The sequence below is a fragment of the Wyeomyia smithii genome, chromosome 2 (assembly GCF_029784165.1).
Source record: "Wyeomyia smithii strain HCP4-BCI-WySm-NY-G18 chromosome 2, ASM2978416v1, whole genome shotgun sequence".
In the NCBI taxonomy this organism is placed as follows: Eukaryota; Metazoa; Arthropoda; class Insecta; order Diptera; family Culicidae; genus Wyeomyia; species Wyeomyia smithii.
In genome coordinates this window covers 90,997,790-91,023,408 of record NC_073695.1, presented here as the reverse complement: position 1 = coordinate 91,023,408, position 25,619 = coordinate 90,997,790, and the positions used below count along the sequence as shown (strand labels likewise).

General features: G+C 40.1%; 1 protein-coding gene across 5 annotated transcripts in view; it reads left to right on the top strand.

The window, feature by feature from the left end:
* LOC129721019 (sodium- and chloride-dependent neutral and basic amino acid transporter B(0+)) overlaps window positions 1–20,405 on the top strand; it is a 197,537-nt gene extending 177,132 nt beyond the window's left edge. For 2 of the 5 annotated variants that reach the window (XM_055673050.1, XM_055673051.1), the window contains exons 4-9: window positions 13,055–13,286; window positions 17,577–17,734; window positions 17,817–17,860; window positions 17,922–18,014; window positions 18,074–18,340; window positions 18,403–20,405. In XM_055673050.1, the coding sequence (XP_055529025.1) occupies window positions 13,055–13,286; window positions 17,577–17,734; window positions 17,817–17,860; window positions 17,922–18,014; window positions 18,074–18,340; window positions 18,403–19,861 (2,253 nt within the window). In that variant the 3' untranslated portion in view covers window positions 19,862–20,405. Of the gene's footprint in view, window positions 1–4,990; window positions 6,253–13,054; window positions 13,287–17,576; window positions 17,735–17,816; window positions 17,861–17,921; window positions 18,015–18,073; window positions 18,341–18,402 lie in introns of all 5 variants that reach the window. The other 3 variants (XM_055673054.1, XM_055673052.1, XM_055673053.1) reach the window with 3 other exon arrangements.
* Window positions 20,406–25,619: the final 5,214 nt, after the last annotated feature.

Here is a 25,619-nt window from a genome sequence, read left to right as displayed (position 1 = left end):
TTCGTTTGAGGTTAGATGATACGGTGATTCGGACATTGTTCTCTTGTTTGATTGTGTTGAAGGTTGTATTCAGTCAACGACTGAAATTTGATTTTTAAAGCTCACTCTTCACAATACGATAAAGCGTCTGCTCTTCACGAATGCTTGCGAGAAACTGAAACCCCCGGCAAGATTCAAATGGACTCGACAATCCACCCGCAATCCGCACACAGCACTGCGTCCCATCCACCGTAGTCGTTATCAGTCTAATCAGCTTCCCCGGAAAGCCGTTTTCGTCCATGACCTTCCATAACATTTTTCGGTCGAACGTGTCATACGCGGCATGAAGTCGATAAATAGATGGTGCGTGGGGGTTCTGTATTTACGGCATTTATGGAGGATCTGCCGTATGGTACAGATTTGGTCCGTCGTAGACCGTCCTTCCACGAAGCCGGCCTGAAATATTCCCACAAATCTGTTGGCTAGAGTAAAAGGCGGCGGACAACAATTTGGGAAAGCACTTTGTAGGTGGCGTTCAGGACGGTGATTGCACGATAGTTCCCACAGTCCTATTTGTCGTCTTTGGCAGATAATCCTATCCTTCCACTCCTCCGGTAGCTGTTCTGTATCCCAACTTCTTGCAATCAGCCGGTGCAAACAGGTAGCCAATTTCTCCGGGCCCATCCCAATGAGCTCCGCTTCGAGGTTATCCTTCCCAGCCGATTTACTGTTTTTAAGCTGCTTGAAGGCATCCTTAACTTCGCCTATCGCGGCACAAAGCTTTTGCGAGAAACGTGGAGTTTCTGGTAGAACTTTCGCGTTTCCCGGGAATGATTCAGCTGTTCCAGCTCTGCAAATTCCTCCTCCTCCAGGCGGCGCTTCTTCTCCCGGAAGATTTGGGCTCGCTGCATCTTCTTCTGTAGGTGTCTTTCCACATTCTGACGAGTGGCACTGCGCATCTTAGCCGCCCGCGCAGCATTCTCTTCATCAATCACCCTCCTACATTCGTCATCGAACCACTACTTCCGTTGGGTTCGTCCCACATGCCCGATGACGTTCTCCGCAACGCTGTTGATGGTCAACACCCGATTCCGCATCTCGCCCAACACTATAAAAGCTGTCCCCAGCTAATGTGTGTTGCCGCAGCTCTGGTAGATGGCATGACCATCAAGGAACGTACTTACCATTGAGTCCTTCCAGCACACCTCCTGCAGCGCTACAACGTCGAACCTACGGGTTCTCAATACTTCGTAAAGCACTCGAGTGCTCCCTTGGAAATTGAGAGATCGGCAGTTTCACGTCCCTAGTTTCCAAACGTCAGTCCGTTTTCGTCGCATTTGTCTGAGCCGATTGTTCCTCGTTCATTACTTGTGAGTGTTCTACGGTGGCGGCTTGTAAGGCCTGCGCACCAACCCCCTATCTTGCCGGAGGACCATCGTGCGCAACACTGTTCAGAGTCCCACGTTGGCACGAGGACGGTAATCGGCCGCCCCTAACCTGAAGTACAAACGCCGTTGTGAGCCGCTCCTAACATGGAGGACAGACGCTCGGAAACTCAAAAGAGCCCTCCTTCATACAGCATACGACCAAGTTCCCACCTGGGTTGGTTACCCGATCTTCCCTTGTTTGCTCGTATCCCGGCTGGCACCGCGTGGAGGTTGGGATAGGAGTGGCTGTATAAGGGGCTAAGGAGCACGTGTAGGGTCTATTTTATTCCTGTAGCTGCACTTGGCACCGATGGTACGCGTTATCCAGCCGTTTACCAGCCATGACAGTTACTAATGGATTGATACAAATTTGATTTATATTACTCAGGTGTCCCTCAGTGGTCCCTGTAGCTAGTGACTTTGTTCGCTGTAATCTCACGCGTGGGATATGTAGCGTGTAAAAAACCGCGAAAATTCCGAGATCCGCGTAAAAAACACATAATTTCCAAAATCTGCGTAAAAAACAGCGAAAATTCTGAAGTTAACGTTAAAAAATTTCATTTGATTAATTTTCGATTCGATTGTCATTCGAATTCTTATGTTTCAGAGTTTCGTGATTCTTGAGGCTTGTGAACGGGCTCCAAAATAGAACAAAAACCTATTTTGCACCTTTATTTGTCTGTGAAAACACAAGCAAAACTAGTCAGAAATTCTTACAACTTTTTACGAGGTTCTGGGTCTCCTACGAAAGGCAGAAGATCAAAAGTCAGAATCACGAAAGGTAGAATCACGAAAAGCCAAATTACGAAAGGCAGAATATTTCATAAGGCAGAATAACGAATGGCAGGAAAACGAAGAGCACTCGCGACCTTTGGCCGACTTTATTGTCCAAGTGTATGCTGTCCTTACTCGCTACCGCTCGTTCGGATTCAACTAAGGGAAAGAAAACCTGTTCAAATAATCCTAGAAAACCAGTAGATCAGTCGTTTGTAAGCGAGAGGCCGCCGCTTCTTACGGCGGGTTGGCGGCCGGCTCGGACCGCGGAAACCACGGCGGCTTTGTGCCGCCTCGGTTCCTTGCCCTCGATTATGCATCTTCGCCGCATGAATTGTTAATTGTTGATTATAACCAACAAGACTAGTGTAAGTTATACCAAACATAGAAAAATTACTCTCCGCGATACCGTGAGAGAGTCTTGAGGACCTGAGCCAAACCAGTTTGCGCGTTTCGGATCTAATAATTAGGCTTGATTTGCACCTCCCATCAAAACTGGCTATTGTTTCGAACCAGTTATTATGTCTGGTTACCAAATAATATTAAATAATAAATGTAGAGTAGCAGCTTTGATACCGTGACCAGGACTCGCACCAATTTACCATCACGCACTTGGCTGTCGTGAGTCAGGTTTTGCTACCAGTGATTCTGCCTTTCGTGCCCTTCGCAATTCTGCCTTGTGTGTACGGTCATAGAGTTCTGCCTTTCATGATTCTGCCTTTCGTACTTCTGCCTTTTGTGGTTCTGCCTTCTGTGGCGAACCCGAGGTTCTTTGCTGAAAAATACTTTTCCAGTTCGATCAATGATGAATTTCATCTTAAACATTTCTATTTCATAATATTGGATAAGTGGATAAGTGAACTTGCAATAGGCATAGCATGCTCGAAGTTTTGTCGCCCAAACCGCAGCGGAATTTATTAGCAATGCATTAGCTAAGCAAAATGTTCTCTCAGGTTCAACCAAAATTGGACGAACTGTTTGAAGAGCATCGACCAGTACAGATCGGATTTCTAAAAATTCATTTCCGATTGTCATTTCATTTTCTTCTTCATTCATTTATTCATAGTTTTGGTCAAAATTATGTTCCATTACTCTATGCTTGAGTTTACTGGATTCTTCCAATGATGTTTCCCAAAATAATGTTCGTTTTATACACAATGTTGGATCTGGATCATAAAAAACCATACTCATAAATGCGGAAACATAATTTTATGTGTGAACAAATAATCGCCGTTCTACTTAGAAAATCAATGTTTTGATTTAATGATATGAGGTTTTTTGACATATTATCGATACACACACAAATACATCGTCTGAATCCAAGCAGAACAAACAATAATTTAATATTAAATTAATATTCAATATTGCTTCTGTTTATATGTATTTATTACATACACTGTCAAGCGAGTCGTAAGGCCTACCTGTGAGTGGGTAGCATTTATTTACCTTACAATGATTTGTGAATATTGTGACAGGTTTTTTTAAACTTTAGGAAAAATATCGAAAATACCGTTTTTTGCCTTTCCAATTCACCGGTTCTACCGGTTTTGTATTACCGGTAAATCACCCTACGCTATACTGGTGACACGGGTGAATCTTGCTGTGCAATATATTTGAAACACAATTTATATCTCCCAGTTGGTCTCCAGGTGCAACGAATGTTCAAGACTGCTAATGCCAGTAGAGGATCTTAGCGCCTAGCATCCCGCAATTGTACACTTACAGTTGGATGGGAAGTCTGTGTCAAATAAACAGAACAGCCCAAGCTCCCTTAGCTCTAATTTTGGGTTTACTTGATATGGAAACGAAACAAAATCAGAGTATGGAGGTTTAAGGCATGAAGTCGACTAGCGATACGGCCTAGGGATGAATGGCCACTACGAATGGAGACTTTTGCAATAATTTACTAGCGCTGCAGCAGAGGAGGCTTCTATATGCTACCGTCCATTAAGCATCATTATCGGGAAGCAAAATTTGGTCGTATTGTGTTGCGGGAAACCACGCGCGAGCTGACGTCGCATGAGTCTCAACTGGTCACTAATTGGCATTTTTTACAATAATGTGGATTGAACACTCAGTTCATATTGTTTATCAAATTCGCTTGATTTAGTTTCAAAAACTCTTACTCGTGGTTGGTTTTTTTAACTAAAATATGACTTCATTCAAAACTAGTATTATATTTTTTTTTTAATTGATACAATTTTAATAAAAAGTGAGTGAAATTTCCACTCAATCACGATCAATATACGGAAGCATATATTTTAACTTAAAACCCGCAGTGAAATCCGTTCGCTACGTCAAATTGCTCGATAATTAACAGCATTAGCGGTGAACTTCTCAGAGCGCAGATTGCCGCTAAACAATCTACGAATGTAGAGGTGTGATGATCAATTCTCTACTGCTACGGTTTGGCGCTTCACTTAAGAAGCTGAATGAGGTGCTATTATTTTGCTGTTTGCGCCGAATTTACCCCAACAATTAAAGCGCTAGAGAATCACTTTCAACCGTCGGAGCGGATAATATAACAGCTGTTCACTGTGTGGAGCAATGGGGTCATTTCCATCGACTCTTACTTTCTGGCGGTGTCACTGAGTTTCACGAAAACTGTTGAAGAAATTGAGCGTTTCCTGTTCATCCTATGATTTGACATAATAAAGTTCAGTAACATTAACATTGTTTTGGATGTTTGACTAAACGTTGGAAAGAGTAAAGTAATTATTTTTGAGAATGAACTGTAATAATTAAATTAGTTGCCTGTTTGCGAGTCGATTGTGGAATATTCAAGCTACATTCTTTTATGTGCCTGCAAGTCTAGGATGAATTTCACCAAACCCCGAAAACAACACAACCCAATCAGCAGTGTTGCGTCTTGCGTGTTTAATTACCAATATCGTAATGTGCCGAACCGCGAAACGGATCCACTCGAACCTAGTAAATACTATCAACTGAGCCACTGTCCGTCCAGCTGAATAATTCATTCGGCCAGCCGTTCATCGATTTGTCGGTTTAACTACCGAATTGCGCAATGAATGTACCCTCCAAAAAGTGCACGTGCTGTTTTTTTCTCGATAGTGCAGCTTGATGACGATCATCCGCGTGCAACGCCTCATTAAATCCCGAGCGATTCTGCAGAAGACGCTGCCTTGTGTAAGCAACGTTCATCTTCTCATCCAACTGGAATGAATGAGAAAAGTGAATTATTTGTGCGGGTAACTAAACCTTTAATGCGACTTCTGCACTGCCATAGCCGGTGTTATTATCTGCAGGATAGCGCCAAGATCATCATCAGTGTGTGAACAAGAAGCTAGTGCTGACGACGCTCGGGGGCGAAAAATCACATAACTCTGAGAAGTGCTGAAAATCTTTCGTACGGTCTGCAGGGCATCGTCGGTGTCTGTCATTATGTATTAAAATCGATAATTATGCAGTGCTCTCCCAGTTGCACAACTGTTCGAAGAAGTAGTCATAGAAGCGATGACGGTTCCAATGGAGAAAGATCTGTGAAGTTGTGCACAAACCAATGCAGGTGTGGAAAATTCGCAAGTGTTGCTTACCAAAGTGAAGCGAGCCGTGAAAGGCCTCTGCTTAACCATGAAGAGATTTACGAGTTTGGATGAATGCTAGACCCACCAGACCCTTGATGTGGACGATAATTGTGTAGACCTTCGAAAGTGTGACTAACCACGTGACAATACTCTCGCGGACGGTAATTTATTTGCGTTTCTATCGGAAAGCATTAAACTGTGATAAATTATGAAAGGAAAAAGTGCCGCTCCTTATAGCTCCCTGTTCTGCAGAGAAAGTTAAAGCAGTGTGAACCAATCCCGTAGACGATTAGTTGAAAGTGCCCTGCACTGAGTATATGATTTTACCACTAAACATAACTACCGGATTTACCGTAACCGGGTGTAGTAGTAAGAGAAAAAAAAAACCTGGGAAATAGTGCCCTCTCCTCAGTTTCCCTTTTGTCATCCCTGTCACGATGAGGAAATTCGATGCCAACAATGCCAAATACCTATTGGATTATCTGTACTACACCAGAGACGATGAGCAGTTTCGTTTCTACAAAAAGGTAAGTTTTAAAGTGTTTGAAGAAACAGTGTCACTCAAGCTGCAATGTTTGAGTTGTAGCATTCGAACTTTTTTTCACCAAAATTTTTCGGAGGGAAACAATTTTTGCTACTGAAACATGACGTAAAAAAACGCACACAACAATCAATTGGTCTTGTTGCTAGTCTCCCTATATGTCGATAGCATATTAACCCTTAAATGCGCAATGTTATTTTAAAACAACATTACTAACAACATTTTAAAATATATGTATTTTAGTTTTTTATAGAAATAAAATTAATTAAAACAGCTCTCTAGGCTCTAACGAAGAAAACTTAACAGCTGGAAGTACTGTATTTGAATGTTTTGTTTTTATTTTTGCTGTCAAAATCTCGGATTCGAAAGAGATTTCCAATTGGTGCTGACAATCTTTGAAAATAAATTTTAAAAAAAGGTTAGTGGTAAGTGAAAATGTCTGAACTATCAGAAATTATACTCACAAAAGGTCAATTTTAAAGTTACTGTTAACAAAAGTAAGCGATAAAGTCACCGTGTTGTTTTAAAAAAACATGGTCATATTTCCACATTGCAAAGTAAATCTTTCAATTTTTTTTGCATATTGGTTAGTTTTAGAGCAGTTAACCTGTTGAAGAAAGATTTTATGCTTTTAGATGATGTTTTAACGTCGTGCGCATTTGAGGATTAATTTATAGTTGGTTGGATTACACAAAAACGCTTTGGAGCTCAAACTAGAAGAAAGAACGGTTATAGCTTTTTAACCGTTCCTGTGAATTTTGGTGACAGCTCGGGAATGCTTTAAAAGGCCGCAGAGCAATTTCTCGCCGGGTTCGTCGCTTCTAGTTTTGCTTACGAGAAACTTACCTTCAGGCTCTGAAAATTTCACGTACCTCCAATTTAACTGGAACCAATAAAATTCGCAGGAATGGTCTTTGTTCACAACTGGTCCACAAGAGCAAAACAAAATAAGGCCTCAATCAATTTCAAGGAATTCTTCTGCGTCTGCTTGCATCATTTAGAATCCGGACAAGAGCATTTTACGGTCACTGAAAGAGGAAAGATGGTAGAGATTTTCAAACGCATTAGGCTGTCGAAGTTTGCAAATAAATATCTCGTGTGGCAGGCCATCTGGTCCTGTGGTTTGAAAAGAAACATTTTCATCGTAATAGTTTCCGTCAACCAGGGAATTTATGTACTTGAAAAAACGTCTGTTGTCTTGTCTCGAGTAACAGAATGGTTCCGCTCTGTTTTGGCCGGATTTGGCATCTTGTCATTACGGGAAAGGGGCCATGGAGTGGTGTGCCGCGAAATACAGGGCTATCGTCAAGCGAAACGACAAGAAAACACGGAAGACAGTTGTGACCAAGAAGGGTGCACAAAATTTGATGGAAGGAGTCAAGAGAAAGGCTCGGTAATTCGCATTCGCTAAAAAAGAAGCTTGAGTCAATATTTTTCTTTTATTCTGTACGAATTGAATTTGACAAAGAAACATGATTTGATTTCTTAATGAAAAAATAACTGATTTACAGACATTTTTGTTTGACCAACTTTTTGACCGTCCATTGGTATTCTACCTACATGACCAGTCCACTGAAGCTAGCCGACCGACATCGCTAACCACAGAACCACGGGGACTACTCGGCCATACAGGGCCACCCGGAGAATCAGCGTTTTATGAAGTGCTAATTATCTATGAGTTTCCAGGCTGCGGGCTACCAAGCTCTGTACCAGATATCATGTATTTTGTTTTGCACAGTTTATGCCACGCCCTATTCTCGTAGGTTCCCTCTTGACAGGTCTTTAGGCTTTCCCCGCTGCTCTTCGGTTAATACCAATGATGTAGATATCGTCCGCAAAACCTAGGAGCATGTGAAACTTCGTAATGATGGTGCCACTTCTTTGCACACCAGCCCTCCGTATAGAACCTTCCAATGCGATTTTGAACAATAAGTCTAACAGCCCGTCACCCTGCTCCAAACCACCGAACGTCACGAAAGTGTCCGATAACTCACCGGCTCGGCTACCCTGAAGCATGATGTAGTACCATGAAGGGTAGCACGAATCAGTCTGAATAGTTCTTTCGGAAAACTATATTTGAGTACAATTTAATGTAACACATTCCTATTACCTGAGTCGTACGCTGCTCTGAAGTCTATAAACAAATGGTGCATCTGCAAGTTAAATTCTCGAAATTTATCGAGAATTTGTTGCAAGGTGAACATTTGGTTCGTAATGGAACGTCCCCCTCGAAAACCACATTGCTATTCGCCAACAAAGGTTCCCTGTAAAGACTTCAGTCTAGGGGAAACGATGCAGGAAAGAATTTTGTATACCGTTTTGAGAAGAGTTATGCTTCGGTAATTGCTATAGTCTAGACGGTGGCTATTCTGTAGATCGGGAATATGAGACCCTCCAACCAGTCTAAAAGCAATTCTTCATCAGACAACACGTTCAGTATGATCCGATGGATGGCACGATACAATTGTTCGCTCTAGACTTTGAAAAGTTCGACGAAAATGCCGTCCTTCCCTGCCTTGCAGTTCCTTAGCTCCCTAACTGCTTTCTTCACCTTATACACGGATGGTAGATCCACAGCTTGCCTATCATTCTCACTGTCTATCCTGCTCCTTTCGACGCTTCTGTCTTCCTCACCGTTCAACAGCACACTAAAATGTGGTCATCTCTGATTTGTCGGTAATCAGGCTTCTCTCCCGTCGTTGCACACAACAAGAGCTGACATGTTTCGGTTGCTGAATCCGGTATTCTTTTCGTAGAAGTTTCTCAAATTGGGCCTGGATAAGCAGGCCTTCGCCTTCACAGAAACACGCTTCCAATGCTGACGTTTCTCCGGCGATGGATCCTTATTTCAGCGGCTCTAGCTGCTCGATATCTCCCTATGCTCTGCCGTGTCACATCCGTAGCCAACATGTGACCTCTGGCACGGTTCTCTTCAACCGTCGCTCGCTGGCACTCAGCGTCAAACCACTCATTGGACGTGGTTGATGCAGTTGAACCCAACACTTCTCGTGCTATGGTGCGGATCGTACCGTGGATATGTCTTCACCCACCAACTTGCTCATCAATCCGCTCATTAATTTTCTGCGAGTACTCTGCAGCCACTCCTCCAGTTGATACCGCTGGATGTCCAATCGTACCTCCCTCGTTGTCCTCGATTTCAATACGTTGACATCCGGGTGCCGATCCTACATACTACGAGACGTCCCACAAAGGAGTAACTCGAGTGAAAACCTGGCCAAAATTATTTTCGTTGCTATTTAGCAATATTTTAGGAAATATTTAAGTGAGAAGCGGAAGTGGCTGGTTCGAGTATTGTATCAAAGAGTAACTCTAAATATGACACACACAACTTAATGTTTACATTTACATAGCCTATGTGTCTTCATTAATGTTAGTGAGCAGATGAACTAATACGCTCGTATGATTTGTTTTCGCAAAACGGGCAACGAAACAAATCGAAGAATTTAATAGAAAAATGATGTGAGCAAAATATCTTCGTTTAGAAATATCAATTTGATGCTCACAGATTATATGATGCCTCGTGGAACATACGTAGGTTGGAAAAAGCCTTTTATACGGAGTGTTATTTACCCGGATTATTGATTCTGTGCATCAATTTATTTTTAAGTTAACTTAAATTAGTTGAAATTCATTTACTTAACTAATCTCATTTCATCTTTGTTGAGCTGTTTTAAGCGTGAGGCAGGCACCCATCCGGTTTTTTTTAATTTCCCGTGTACGCGTGAATACTTAACGTCAAAATTCATCATAAACAACATTTTCAAACGGGTCGCAAATGTCAATCCGGACGTTACCGGATAAGATATTTGCGAGAATGTGTTTGTGATGTTATGAACTTTCATTCCCCCGATGATTATATGATCGGATTCCGCGAGATTTGATAACTTTTTTAATATTGAAAACGCTCGAAAATACGTAAAAATCACTAATTTCGAAAACTGCTTTAGAGTAGCTATAATTTTAATTTAATTTAGGAAGTTCTATCAACCGGTTCATTAGTATTGAACATAAAGAACTTATTTGCTTCAAAATATTGATCAATTGTCATTTTTGTGATGCCTCGCACAACTTGTTACTATAAATGGTTCGATTCCCAAAAAAATGCTCGAAAATTTATCAATGTTTACAGCGCTCCCAGCGTATGTTAATACCGTTTATCGTTCATCGAGTGATGGCATTTTGTGAAGCATTTATTCAAGCTGCAGAAGAAAATATAGCGGCACCAAAAAGCGACAAAAAACTTTTTTCTTATTTTGGCCAGCTTTTTGTTCTCTGTGCATCCATACGACCTTATACCTGTAACCTCTACAAAGTGCCGACCATTGATCAGAACATGGTCGATCTGAGAGAAGGCCAGCCCATTTGGGTGCATCCAAATGTGCTTTCGAATATTCTGGCGTGGAAAATGAGTGCTACAAGTAGCCATACCTCTGGCTACAGTGGAATTGATAAGCCTCAGACCCTTATCGTTCGTAGTAGAGAGGAAGCTTTCTACAATCACGGGGCGAATTAGACCTTCTGCCCAACCTGCGCATCTGCATCTCCCATGACGATCTTGATGTCATGTCCTGGGTATTCACTGTACGTTTTCTCAAGGAGATCATATAAATTCTCGTCACCGGGTTTATCGTTGATCAAAGCGTACACATTAATTATGCTGTAGTTGAAGAATTTGCCGCTAATTCCCAACACGCATATACGGTCACTGATCGGCCTCCATCTAATGACACGCTTCATCTGTTTCTCAAAACCGACTCTTCTTTCTGCTTTCACGCCGCCACTGTAGTATATGTGGTACTTATGTGGAATGTGGAAGTGTCCGTAATTCACAATCTTTCGCTGCGACCTTAGCAGCTTACCTCCACAAACACCTTTCGCAGCTCTCTGGCCAGAGCACCTGCGCGTGCGGGTTTGAGTAGAGTCCTCACATGCCAAGTACCGTGTTTCCAAGATTCGTTCACCTTTTTTGATCGCCTAGGTCCATGTCGATTATTGTATAGGGATGCGATAAAAACATGGTGCTAACAATAGTACTGTTCGGAGGTTTTGTCTACGAGAAGGCTACCGCTCTTCCCGTGCCTGTAAACAACTCAACAAAATGCTTAAGCAAAACCTAGTGGCTACAATTTGCGCTTGAAAGTTGTACAAGAAGTTTTTGACGAAGTTCAAAGGATGCTGGCCTATGGACTACGAAACGTATCTGAATATGGGTTTTAGACTGCTTTCCGGAACGAACTTTTACCTCGTCACAGCACGGAGTGATTTGCCCCCAAGTCAAGTTTGTTTTGGTAAATTTGCACGGAAATTAACGTTCTGGCAAGCAATTTGCACCTGTGGACGGAAATTATAATTTCGTTTAATAAGTCGGTAACATTAGTCAAATTTAAATCCTTTTTTTTCGTTTAAAATTTTTTTAAAAACATTGTACAGTCAAATGTACTGTAATTGTGTGTAAACTGGTCGAAATGATAGTAGATAGGAGCTACTTTTGATGTAATCTATTGTCAAATATGTTCCGCATTGGATTAATATGTTCCGGTTGGTTCACTTTAACATTACAATTTCATCATCATTTACTGACAACATAATAAACAAAGAGACATTCGCAGGTAAGCAACTGTTTGATAGGTATGCTTAACTCTTCTTCCTACCACATTGAAGCTGTGAATCGAATTACTTCCTTCAACACAATCGTTTAAACTAACTGTTGTCATCTTGACACATTCGTAATCTGCGAAGCGTCCAATTTCTGTCACACCTTCGTACAATTATGATAGCGATATTTCCTTTAGTGTTGCATCCACAATGCCGACTGCAAACCCAGCGAACCGTGAACAACCACGGTATCCGCTCGCGGTAGCGAAACACATGTGATTCGTAATGAAACAAAGAGTGAAATGCAGTTTCTTCCTCTGACACGTACCATACAAGGTGGTTCGTTCGTTACCGACTTTTCAAGCTGGTTTCTGTAGAAGTTATAATTGGTCTGGTAACTAGGATTGGCTAGTTTGAAACATGTTAACTCGTATTGATGAGCTTGCAATAAACTCACATTCCTTCGAGACAACCCTTCCAACTTGTTAAGCTTTCCTTCGAATACGCATTGGGTCGAAAATGCTGTATAATATGAATTTATACACGATACTACTGGCTGTATCAAACAAATTTCTTCCCAGAGAGATAAAATTCAGCGCTACTGTAGCGTGCCGCGCTTATATCCTGTTACTCATGCTGTACCCAGCATGATACTTGCCTCCCCACCGGTATGCTTCTTGCTATTTTCTTAAGGGCAGTTTTATTACTTCCCCTGGCCATCGGAAGCACCTACGTAAAATAAACGCGGACTCAGTCAGTGGGTCAAGTCAGCAATAAACTGGCTTCCTTTGTGACCGGTCCTTGAACTATTCTATTGCTTACGGTATTTCTACAGCTACAGTCGGCATTTATTTTTTTTAAGTTGCATTCTTTCGACAAACTTGATTAAAAGTCACATCGGGTACTATATTATTATACTAACTAGCAACTCTTATGGTTTATTTTAATGATTCGCTTCTTTTTATAGTACACCACCTGAACGCCGTTGCAGTTTAACTATGTTACTCGCTGCTATTAATTACGTAATAAAGAAAAGAAAGACAAAATCGGATTGGCATCCAATTAGGGAATTGCTGAGTTTATTGCTTCGCTGGCCGTGCTCTTTTTGTAGTAGTAATATGATCCTATTATGTTTCTGACGCTCCTTTTTTTTCTTCCTTACTCTCTTCCAGTCAAGATCATCAATATTTCGCGGCGTAATACTATGCCTCTGTCTGAACCTGACCTACGCTAACGTGGCCCGCTTCCCGCGCGAACTGCAGCAGCATGGGTCTGCGTTTCTGGTGCCGTACGTGATACTGCTACTGCTGGTGGGACTGCCGGTGGTGCTGTTGGAAATCTCGTTGGGTCAATTCCTTGGCCAGGGCTCGGCAAACATGTGGCGTGCGGCACCCTTCCTGAAGGGTAAGTTCAATTTTAATTATTTGGTCAAATATTGATAAGCTAATTTATTACTATATGCATTCACCATCATAGTAAAAAGATAAACACATACCCAGAGCCGGATTTACGATTGTGGGGGCCCGGGTCCAGTTTTGAGTGGGGGCCCCAAAATAAAACAAAACTGTTTTATTATCGTACGAGTTAAAAACATTTATTTGTTATTAAAAGGATAGCAAAAAATTGTTAGATTTTTTTCTTACGAGTTTATTTTGCAGAGAACCTCTCCGCCAACCACGCTCGACGCCTGGGTTCGAATCCCAACGCCGACATAGGTGTTGTCGATGGTTGTGGGGTGGCGTGATCCACTCACAACCAACCTAACTGGTCTAGATTCAATCCTAGATGACACCGGGAGATTTTCTGAGGCTAAAAATCTCTGGGATCACGCCTTCCATCGCATGAGGAAGGGAAGCCGTTGGCACCGGTCCGTTAATTAACGGGTCGTGAGTTAGGCTCCTGGGTGGAGTCGCCTCCCTGGGCGTCGGTGATTGGCACAACAACAGTGGCGGAACTAGACCGACGGAAAAAGAGCGAGAATAAAAAAAAACTTCTTCAGTTTAGAGTTCTCCAGGCGCGTTTGTATCAGTGCGATGTATTCGATTTTACTTTGTTAGCTGTAAGAATTTTTTTTCACCTGCAAGAACTGTCATCTAAAAGAGAGAATAAAAACTACCGAGTTTGATTCACAATCTCACAAATTTAATATACAGTGTAAAGCGGGCCGTGTCGTAGTGTTCGTGTGTTTTCGCTTGGAGACCTCTATACCGTACTCGCAACTTAACAATGCTTTACCTCCCATGCGCGCTGGTTCGATCCAACTGTGTGTTAATGTGTGTCATTCCAAGAGAATCCAAGGTGAACTCTTATGGATGTAGTTGTGGTATTAGCGCTCGCGAAAAAATAACACTGAAAGAAAGTTTCTGATTGAAATGGTCTGTTCAAATTTTCTTGCTGTAAATCGAACTTTTGATCGAATCTCATTTTAATTACCTATTATTATTTATTCTCAAATTTGTAGCGTGAGGCGTATTCCTTATAAATTACTACAATTCATCTGAATCCAGGTTGTTTTCAATTAACTTATTCACTACTACTACTTCTTAATTAGTTTTGCTGATCCCCCATATTAAAGTAGGCAACACAATCACGCCGAAATCCACATATAGTACTATTGTTTTTTATTTCTGGTGGAAGCAAGTTCCAGGTGGCAATGCCCCTTACAAAGAAAATGTTTCCATAATGAGCTGTATTATATCGCGGTGTAGTATAATTTCTATTCTTCGAGCTACGAGATGGTTGCAGTTTTTCGAATAGGTAGACAGGTGACGAGAGCTTAGAAATTTTGTATAAACATAAACAGACGCGCAGTTTCAGAAAATCATAAAAGGAAACACCCAGTAAATTTTTTTGAAGATGGGAAACCCTTGAGAAACGCGATAAGTTATACACGTACCGAATGCAACAATTTAGAGCTATCCTCAATCGATCTTTAGATCTAGCAGATGCATTCAATAGGAACTCGGTTCCATAGGTAAAATGCGGCAATATCAATGACTTGAACAGTTTAAGTTTAACATCTTGTCTTAACACGGAAGACGTTCTTCTTAACTGGCGTAGACTTCCATATACTTTACTACAAGTCTGGTCAACTTGTTGGTCCCATTCAAGATCAGCAGTAAGAACGAATCTTAAGTTGATTGCTTTTTGAACATATGTAATAGAGTCGTTACCGAGCCACACTGAGGGTTTATCTTCAACTATTCGCGATCTTGAAACGCACATCACTTTAGTTATATCGATATTTATAGGAAGTATGTAGATTATGCTGAGATCAGTTAAAAACTCTAGCAAGATCATTGTTTAAAAGACGTGCTATTTCATTTATATTTAGCTCAGATGAGCAAATATAGATCTGAACATCATCAGCAAACATATGTATATGACAATACCGCAGGACAGAAGGTAGATCATTGATGTACATTGCGATTTATAGGCCCAAGCACAGATCCTTGGGGAACTCCGCTCACAATATCAATAGGTTGAGATACCTCGCCTTCGACTGATACAATTTGGGTTCTATTTGATAAGTATGATTGAATGAGTTTTACGGCTTTATTAGAAAAATAGAACTGATTTGACAGTTTAATGAGTAGTTTATTATGCGATACACGATCGAAGGCCTCAGAAAAATCAATTAAGAAAAGAAGTGCAATTTCTCTTTTATCAATCACCTCCTGAATGTCGTTATGAATCTTCAAAAATGCAGTCATAGTATTATGACCTGTTCTGAATCCAAATTGATAATCATTTAACATATTATTGGACTAAATGTACTGCAGGATTTGCTCTTTCAAAACCTTTTCAAACACTTTGGAAAGGACACTTAAAATACTGATAGGGCGCAAGTTCGATAACTTGGAATTGCGTGACGTTTTTGGAATTGGAATAACTTTTACCAACTTCCATGATTTTGGAAATTTGCATGAGTTCAAACATAAATTAAAAATATAGCAGATTTGAGACGCTAAGAACGGGAAAACAATTTTCAAAAACCAAAGAGGAATATCATCTAACCCCACTGAATGCGATTGTATGAAATTCATAGCTGAGAAGTTTTCTTGCATCGAAACTTTCTTGCATTTTAATAGAGAAAAAGTTTTTTTCTCGATTTGTGGGAGCCCCTTAAATCCGGCTATGCACATACTTATCATAAGATAATAACAGGGCTAGTAGCAATTCACTTATTAGTAGTTTTGTCACTATTTTGAGGCCCCTCAAAGTCACTATTGAAGCCAATAAAGTCACTATTTTACAACAAAATGGTCACCAAAGTCACTATTTTGGCTTTAAGTGAACAAAAATAACTAGTGTGCTTCTCATTTACCGAATATTTGACATTTCGGTTCGTTAGGCTTTTTCGTTGACTTTTCCATCATAAACGTTTTATGCCACTTTATGTTCTGGAATCTCTCATTGGAGTTTTTAGTGCAGCGTAGATACGAAAATGCTTATTCTTAAAGCTGTCCAAGTCTTTATTCAGTGTTGTGCGTGACAGCGTTGTGAGTTTGATTTCCTTGTTTTGAAATTTAAGACTTAAATCGGCTGTACTTTCCAGTTTTTCCTGATTGGAAAGAAATAAAAAACTGAAGTTATGGATCGTAATATAGAAGCTTCGACGAGCAATTCGTCTCATTTGAAATACATCGGCGAGTCGAGTGGACTGAGTCTAATCAAAACATTGTTCCTCCTACCAACACCGCGTCACAATCACAATTCCCCGAAGAGGTGCTCAATGCTTCACCTTTGGTCAGTTTTATTATAAGTAGGACTTATATTTTGTCAAGAGGAAGAAGTCTTATCGAAATCTCGTTCCTACAGCCAAGACCGCGCCATAATTACAACTCCCTGAAGAGAACTTTTATACGTTACTCATATCAGTTTTATTATAAGAGGGACTTTTTTTTGATAGGATGAAAGTCAGTAGGGGTACTATAGAATTCAGCTTAAAGGAAGGGTATGTAGTAGAGAGCTTAAGAATAAACCCATGTTAAAGTCCTTTGACAACCAAATGGCCTGATTCTAATTAGACTCGAACCCACGACCACTCACTTATCAAACCGGATTCTGTACCCTAACGGCTACGAAGCTCCCCTAGGTCGTTTTAAAAGGTGTCCTTTCATATTGGCCCAGTACTTGTTCTGGTCTATAGCGATCGTTTTCGTTTCATAAAGAAACTCAAAGAGTGGTTGGTCGGGTTAGCGTAGCTCATGCAATAAGTTTATACCACTTCGATATTTCATGATCAAGTTTTCTCTAAATGATTTGGTTTCCAGCGCACAAGGGCGGTTTTAACGCCAACTTGTAGATATTTGTTGTTGGAAGTTTATTATGTTTTGTTCATTACTATTTTCTGACTAATGTTCGAGCTGTGCTAAATATCTATCATTACTTTTTGAACAAAAACATACATGATCAATAATATCCGCGATCCTTCTCCACTTATGTTCTTCAATTTTGAATACTGAAATGAAACAAATAAATTAATGTTTTCATTACAATTATTCTACTTGCACCATTCCATGGCATTTCAAATGTAACGACAGTTGGGTGAATTAGTGGCGGTTTCTTCACCATCGACAAAACTGCTTCCTAAATTCAAATAAGTTGTTGATTTTTCATGTCCCGTTAGTTCTATTAGAAAATATTTCAATCCGATGAATAACCATTTTCTTGTCTTCTATTTTCCAACAGGTGCCAGCCTGGTCGGAAGAATAGCCTCCTGGTTGGCGGCGATCTGGACCTCGATGCAGTCAGTGATTGCACTGCTTTACGTTGGAATGTTGTCATTCAAATCTGTGCCATTTAGAGAGTGCAATAAAGCGGTGACGATCAACCACCAGTCCATTCATGTGAGTCACCATCGGAATCCGTTAAGGTCATAATCATACGCATATGAACTAACCATTTTCTGTTTCCTCTTTCCTTTCACAGGACGGCTTGAATGTGGAACCCAAAAGCGGACAGGAATGTTTGAAGTGAGTAAAATCTGAAGTTTTGGTATATTAGTCATATTACGTTTTTGATTATTCCCCCCAGAGTAACATTTCTACGTCCAGTGTGGCGAAGTTCCCTTTATTTTGGACTGCTGGCGTTGAGTTTAATTCTTCTGTGGGTAATTTCCATGGTGAGGTGAGTGTTATCCTGACTTTTTTCTGAATACCGACACCTAATATTTGTTGATTTTTCAGCACACACAGCGGAAAGATCAACCGCAGGTCAATCTACTTGTTCGGCTTTTTGGCACTCTTACTGCTGATATTCGAAACTGGCTGGGAAGTGACAAAAGCAATCAACGACAGCTATCTGCCCGAGCTTTGGCCATTCTACCCGGAGTCGTTTGCGGATAGTACGGTGTGGTTCAATGCGCTGGTGCAGGTCATCTATTCACTTAATATCGGAATCGGAGCGGTTCCGGTTATAACTGGCAAGTTCTTGTACAAAGGAGATGCCATCAAGTAAGTTCAAAGTAATAATCTTCTGTATACAATATACCCAGAATCTACTATTTTTTCGGCAGAACGTCTTTCGTCTACCTGTTCTTCAATATACTCATCACTACGATCGCTGTGTTGTTCTATCTGTTTCAATTCCACAACACTGCCAATGATCCACACCTGCTCTATCCGGAATTGACGCCGTTAACCACCATCTACGATCGAGCCGTAACAGTTCGTGAGTCGGATCCGCTTCTGCAGCAGCTTATTCCAGCGTTGTCCTACATGATGCTCTTCATCTCAGCTGTAGTCTCCGTTACTATCTATGTTTACACGTCGACGCGTATGATCCGCAAGCATCCAAATTACACCGTGTGTCTAGCCGGTCTAGTTGTCGCAATAGCTGGCCTATTGTGTCCGAACTATATCTTTCCACGGTTGTTGGACACGCGTATCGTCGGATCGTTAATTGTTTGTGCTATGATCTTCGAGATCATTTTAATCATTTGGGTTTACGGCTCAAAAAATTTGTACACTGATCTTGAATTTTCACTAGGTCGACCAGTTCTTAAGGCATGGCTGTTTATTTGGGGTATTATTCCTGTGTTGTTAATCGCAATCCTATCTTGGTGGGCAATCACATACTATGACAATGATCTACTAATCGATTACTTCCCCAAATGGCTACCGGTGGTATTTAGTTTGGGTGTTATAATGCTACTGGCATGTTTGGAGATCAGCAAACAAGTAGATTACAATATTATAAGCATGATTCATGGAGCAACCAAACCTTCCAAGGACTGGGGACCAGCTGATCCACTGGTTCGCCATGCATGGAAGCAGTGGAAATCCGTTTGCGAAGACACGGGAGAGCGAGACTTCACGCTACGGCGGCGTGGTACCAAAGATTATACTAACTCTATAAAGAAAGGCCAGTATTCACATTCGAACAAGTACGGTTCTTCGAATCGAAATATCTCGACAGCCGGTAGTAATTCGCCCAACTACAGTGGGTCCGTGTTTGGCGATTCGGCCATTGAAGAGGATATAAGCGTTGACAAATTTCCCCAGTACAAACAGCATCTCTCGGCCTACAGCGTGGAATCGGTCCACGACAAATCGCCTCATACCTCGGGCAGCTCCCGCAAGTCGTCCCACAACGACAAACGAACACCCAGCGAACGAAGTCAGGCTGGGCTAATCGGTGGTTCGCGGAAAACCTCCGATAATAGTTTCACATCACGTGTAGAAATAATGGCGGATGCTGGTTTTCGAGGCGCCATTGTTAGAAATCCTTTGGCAAAAAAGGAAGTGAACGATAACTTCAAGCCAAACCAAAACTTCACATCTCTTCCACCTTTGCCACCGGCACATCAGAATCATGCGAAACAACAGAACCACGCGATCAGCGCTCAAGCGACTAAAAATCCGTACCCGGAAGAAGGGTACAATCGGGATATCTTTATTAGCAACGGCCAGCCGGATCACATTTGCTGGCGAAAGTTTTCTCTCAACTCGGAAGAATATTCAACCGAGCTGTAAAGGACCGGTTATAGTTAGGATAGTCCAAACTTATAGTCACTCTTTGTTCAATCTATGTAAATATTAGTTGATTCGTAGTGGGATATTACCTACTCGACTGTTTGTAAACACTCCACGAACCGTCGACAGACGGTACAGGCCAAACTTATTTATTGTATCCTCTGAACCAGAAAGTTAGCCTATAGTAATCATCTCGATCGTTTTACTGGAACTAGTTTCCACGTTTGAACCATGTTTCTGGCCCTCTCGATAGCTAGTGAACGATAGTATGTACCTTCTTTCTAGTGCACTTGAATACATTCCCTAAGTTCGCGTTAGGGTCGTATAGGACTGATTTCTAGATGATATTGAAAGTTTGTTTCTCCTCCTGCTTACAAGTTTCAGGGTTAATACGATTTGAATGGAAAACATGTTAATATTAAAATGTTGCAGAACCAGTACTTTAATATATATAATAAAAAATTGGGGTACTTAGATATGTATCATACTAGCAGCGGTATGTCGTTAAATATGTAAATACCACGAAACAAAAATGAAACAATAATTGGTTTGCATTTTCAATTCGTCTCTCGTTATAATATCACAATCCTATTCTGCTATTTGTTAATGGAATGTTTTTCTAATTTTCACTCAGCCACTTGATGATAATTTAACTGAAATAATTGAGCTTCCAAATTGCATTGACCCACTCTTATTAGTAATAGAAAATTTTGTATGGAAACCTCGATGATTTTGAACGAGTATCTGATTAACAACAATGACATTACTGTTTGAACGATGCATAACCTTGAATACTACAAAAAATTTAAATATTTATTAATTTGACGGCACTCAAGAGGACTATTCAATTTAATTGTTGATAAAGGACTGGTCATTTGAGCTGGTCTTTTAACCTCAGTAGAATGAAACTACTAACTACTCTGGAAAAAAATTTGGCATATAGGACAAGCCCTGTTTAATAATAATTAAGTTTGGAGCAGTAAATAATTTATTCTAAATTTTATTCTAAACTACATTTTCTCTAACTTATGTTAACTATATAATACGGGTTTGATCACTCTGTGCGTGGTGCCAATGTAGAATGTTGACCGTTGCCTGGTCTCAAGAATACTGCCTTGATAAGCCATCGATCCTGTGGCTGGTTAAGGCTAATGATCGTTCGGATAGCAATCGTGTGGGATATCTCCATTTGAAGTGAGAGAACAAGCGGTAGATGAGCTTTCAGATGAAGTGGCGTCCTGATAGGTTGACACCCTTTCGTGATTAGTGGAGCGAAGAAGCCCTAAAGAATCCGTTGAAAATTTTGAGATGTAGCATTTGATTGAATTTTAAAATGCTAGAATTTAAAAAAAATCATAGAAAACCAGTATTATTTAAAAAAAAAACCTAAATTTATCCACCTAGCGGTGAGACCCAGCCTTTCTCATTCGAACTTATTATTTGTTAAAATTGATTCACACCAACACTTAAAAAATACACTTTGATAATTTCTGCTGGATTTGTTATTCTTTTTTTTTTTTTATTTGTTCACACAACTATAACGAACATTTAAAATATAACATTCACACACATATGAACATAAATTAACACATATACATGCAAATAACATTAAATCCTTCAACGCAGTTGATATTACTGATCGTTTCTGAAGGGCATCTAATGAATGGGCAAATACCAATCAATATGGGTTCTTGAAACCTGGATTATCCCCAGTAGCCAGAATCCGACCTCAAACCCCTTTTTAAATCCAGATGACCACATCTGGTTGCATGATAATCATAAAATCCGTCATAAAATTGCCGAACAGCCTGATCTGAGTATTTCGATGGCGAAGATGGCGACAGTTTCCGTTCAACAGCCTAAAGTGACAAATATCATCCAATACGATTTGGGATAGCGGTATGATACCCGAAGACCAGAAATCATCTTCAGACGCCATTTTAAATTACTAGACAGTAGTTTCCGGTTTCTGGAAACCAGCCTAAAAGGGACAAACATTACGCAATGTGAGAGGAGGAATCAACTCCATACTTCATTTTGAAATCCGAATTAGCGACTTCTGGTTCTGGAAAACATCCTTCAATTGCCAAATATAATCCAATAAAGGTATATCCACTCTTTGGATTTTAAAATATTGATGTTGTATTTGAAGGAATAATTGGAGCATAGTATTTGAAATTTAACGTAATATTTGTATTAATTAAATAGTTTTTCTATCATAATGACTCCTAATTTAGAACTTTGATCAAAGCAGCTAGTTTTAAACAGCCTTTGGGTTTTGATTCTTTGTAAGGCGTCATACACAAATTACGTAACGCTAAAAATCTAGATTTCAGACCCCCTTCCTACTATGTAACGATAGGTAACGTTCGATATGACCCCCCCTCCCCTAAAATTACGTAACGCTGAACAGCCTGACCCCCTCCAAGATTTTCAATTTCAAGCAAACATCACAGTTACGTAACTATCTCTACTACCCCCCTCCCCCCTACGTAACGATAAATAACGCAGACTCAACCCCCCTCCTCCCCCTTCATGCGTTACGTAATTTGTGTTCGACGCCTAAGTTTGAGGAACAACCTGTTCGTTTGACACCTGTTTTCTTTAAATTAGTCGTGTTATCTTTGAGAGAATAGACTTTCAATATTTTTATAATTTAACACATAATGGTTAAAATAAAAGTCCGATTACTGGTCAACACAAGTGTGGCCCTGAAAGTCGAACTAAAAAAATTAAAAATTACAGCTTTTCCTGTGAATCTCTTTCTTTCTAGGGCAACTATTGTGAGCTTTAGAGCAGCATTTTTTCCGATTTTGTCAACCAGTATTATAATCAAATGTAATGGGTACCAATGCAGCAACTAAACCTTCAATTTAAAACTAAGATTGTTGAAATAAGTCATGTCATCATTGGCAAAACAAGTAAATTTAAAAAAGTTTTCTGAACACGTTTCTTTTCATAACCTTCAATCACCATAAAATTCGTTATTTAGGAGTTTTGAAGACAGTCCGTCCATTTGATACCTATTTTGTTCAAATCGGTTGTGTCGTTTCTGAGATAATGGAGTTTTATAACTTTTACATTTTGATACATAACAGACAAAGTTACAGTACGATTGTAAAAAAATCAATAGGGTCTTATCAGGCAACTAGACCTTTCTATTGCAACTTGTTTCGTGAAAATCGGTCCATCCATCTCTGAGTAAAGGGGTGAGTTCAAGCAGTCTAAGAAACATATTTCTTTTCATAGCCTGATTTCACATTATTATACATAACGGACAAAGTTACAGTCCAATAACAATAAAATTCAATAGGGTCTCATGGGGCAACAAGACCTTTTATATGACACTAATTTTATGAAAATCGGTCCAGCCATCTCTGAGAAAAGTGAGTGAGTTTAAACAGTCTTTGAAACACGTTTCTTCACATATCTTTTGAACCACATGTCCGATCCTTATAGAATCATTATACAAAAAACAAGCCCGTTCTTTTGATACTAATTTTATTCAAATCGGTTGTGTAGTTTATGAGATAATGAAGTTTTGTGATTTTCACAGATTGATACATAACCTCGAAACTAAAAATCCGATTGCAATAAAATTCAATAGGGTCTTATGGGGCAACTAGACCTTTCATTTGCAATTAGTTTCATTGAAATCGGTCCAGTCAACATCATACATACACACACACACACACACACACACACACACACACATACACACACACACATACAGAAAATGCTCAGCTCGTCGAACTAAGTCGATTGTTATACGAGATTCGACCCTTTGGAGCACTTTTATACCTTTGGTTTTTCCAGTGATTGCTATACCTTTCTAGGAGAAAGGCAAAAAGGCTATTCGTGCTGTCAAGGCCATTTCCCCATCCATTTTACCTGATATCCCATACAATCGAGCTATCATCGGATATAACCTCGGCTACATGATATCGCTGATATCATGTTCGAAATCCAATAAAAACCAGATTTGCTGCAGTTGGCAACACGGCCAAAAAACATTTGACGCAGCCCTAAAATCCGCCATTTGCGTTGCGACAAAAAAGGAAGAAAATATTTTTGCACATTTTGACAATTGCATATGAGAGTTCGCGCTGGTGCGAGCCAACTAGCTGATATCTCTATCCTAATTGCATTGCTCTTGTTGTTTTGTTTTTGCTTTGACCTGTTTTTGTTTTCTTCTCTTTTTAATTACCAAATGTCCGACCATATCATCTCACTGTAGTGTGAACACCCGAAGTGATCATCATCCGATATCATCTGGCGATATCAGGTGATATGCGGCGTAGTTTGAACAGGGCATAACTTGTCAAAACCAAGGGACTGGTATGATAGCCTTCAAACGCAACGAATCTCTATTTCTGTACTGTTCACCCCAAAACTACTTTCTCTGCCATCACAATTTGCTTCACTTTGGTTTGGGACACAATAATGTATACTAAATATCAGTTGAAATATCACATAACAAGCAAAAATTTAAAAATTCGCTCAAAACTGTCTGAATATATAATTGCAGTCAAAATTTGGCCGGTTTGCCCGAATTAACATGAAATAATGATAAACTGGCTATTTTTCGAGTGCCAGTGCCTTCACTTTGGGAACCACTCGCTGATTGGTTAAAATTGAGAACCCCGGGTTTATGATTTTGGTAGTGTTGCTGACCAACATATTTTTGTTGTTCCGATTTATGGTTTAGAGAGAGAGAGAGAGAGAGTGAGAGAGAGAGAGAGAGATAGAGAGAGAGAGAAAGAGAGAGAGAGAGAGAGTGAGTGAGAGTGATAGTTAGAGACAGTGAGGGAGAGAGATAGAAAGAATGCTAGTGCAAGACAGAGATTTAAAACAAAAATAAAATCAGTCGTATGATAAATCTTGAAGGTGGAAAACATTTTATTGAATCATCTATATGAAGCAAATAAATATATTCAACGGTTGGATGGATTGGACACGACAGTAAGTATATGAATGTGTATGTAGTATGAGCTTATTTCCACTTTTAAATTTGTTCTGAATTATATTTGAAATATACCTGCAGGAACTCAATTCTTGTGCGGAGGTACAATTTAGATAAATATATAAAAATCAGAAATACGTGAGTCGAGATATGCGAAGAGGATGTTGTGAGCCAAACGAACAAGAAAGGTTATACAGGCCCTGTCCGATTTCGGCAACACGTCCGAATTGAAATTTTTTATGATGCCTACCGGACTAAAGAGAAAATTCAAGAGCCAATTATATAGCCAATCCGAACAGTGTTGCCCAATGCCTACCGGACTGAAGCGAAAATACAATTCAACGCTTGGATGGTTGCTGGTGGCAACACGTCCAAAGTTTTTATGTTGCCAAAATTGAGCCGTGTCAAAAACGAAACGTGCCAAAATCGAACAGGGCCTGTATATTGAAAGGTATTGCAATCAGGTAAAATGAAGAATATATTTAATTTTACACGTTTTTCATGTTCTTTTGGTGAACAATGAATTGAGAATGCTCCATAATTTTTTTATCACAGTGATTTTCAACTGGTGGTTTAAAAACCTTTTGTATGGTCAACAAAATAATGATCAATTATGGTGAAAGTATGTAAAATTAAACAAACAATAAATATAACTCTTTCACGGTTTTTGTGATGCGTTTTATTGTTCCCCATGAATTCCACCGTCACCATCAGTTATACGAGTATCTCCAGAGTCTATGTGTCAGCTAGCTGGCATCTTTATCTCATTTGCTTTCATCGCAGCTAACATCGCAG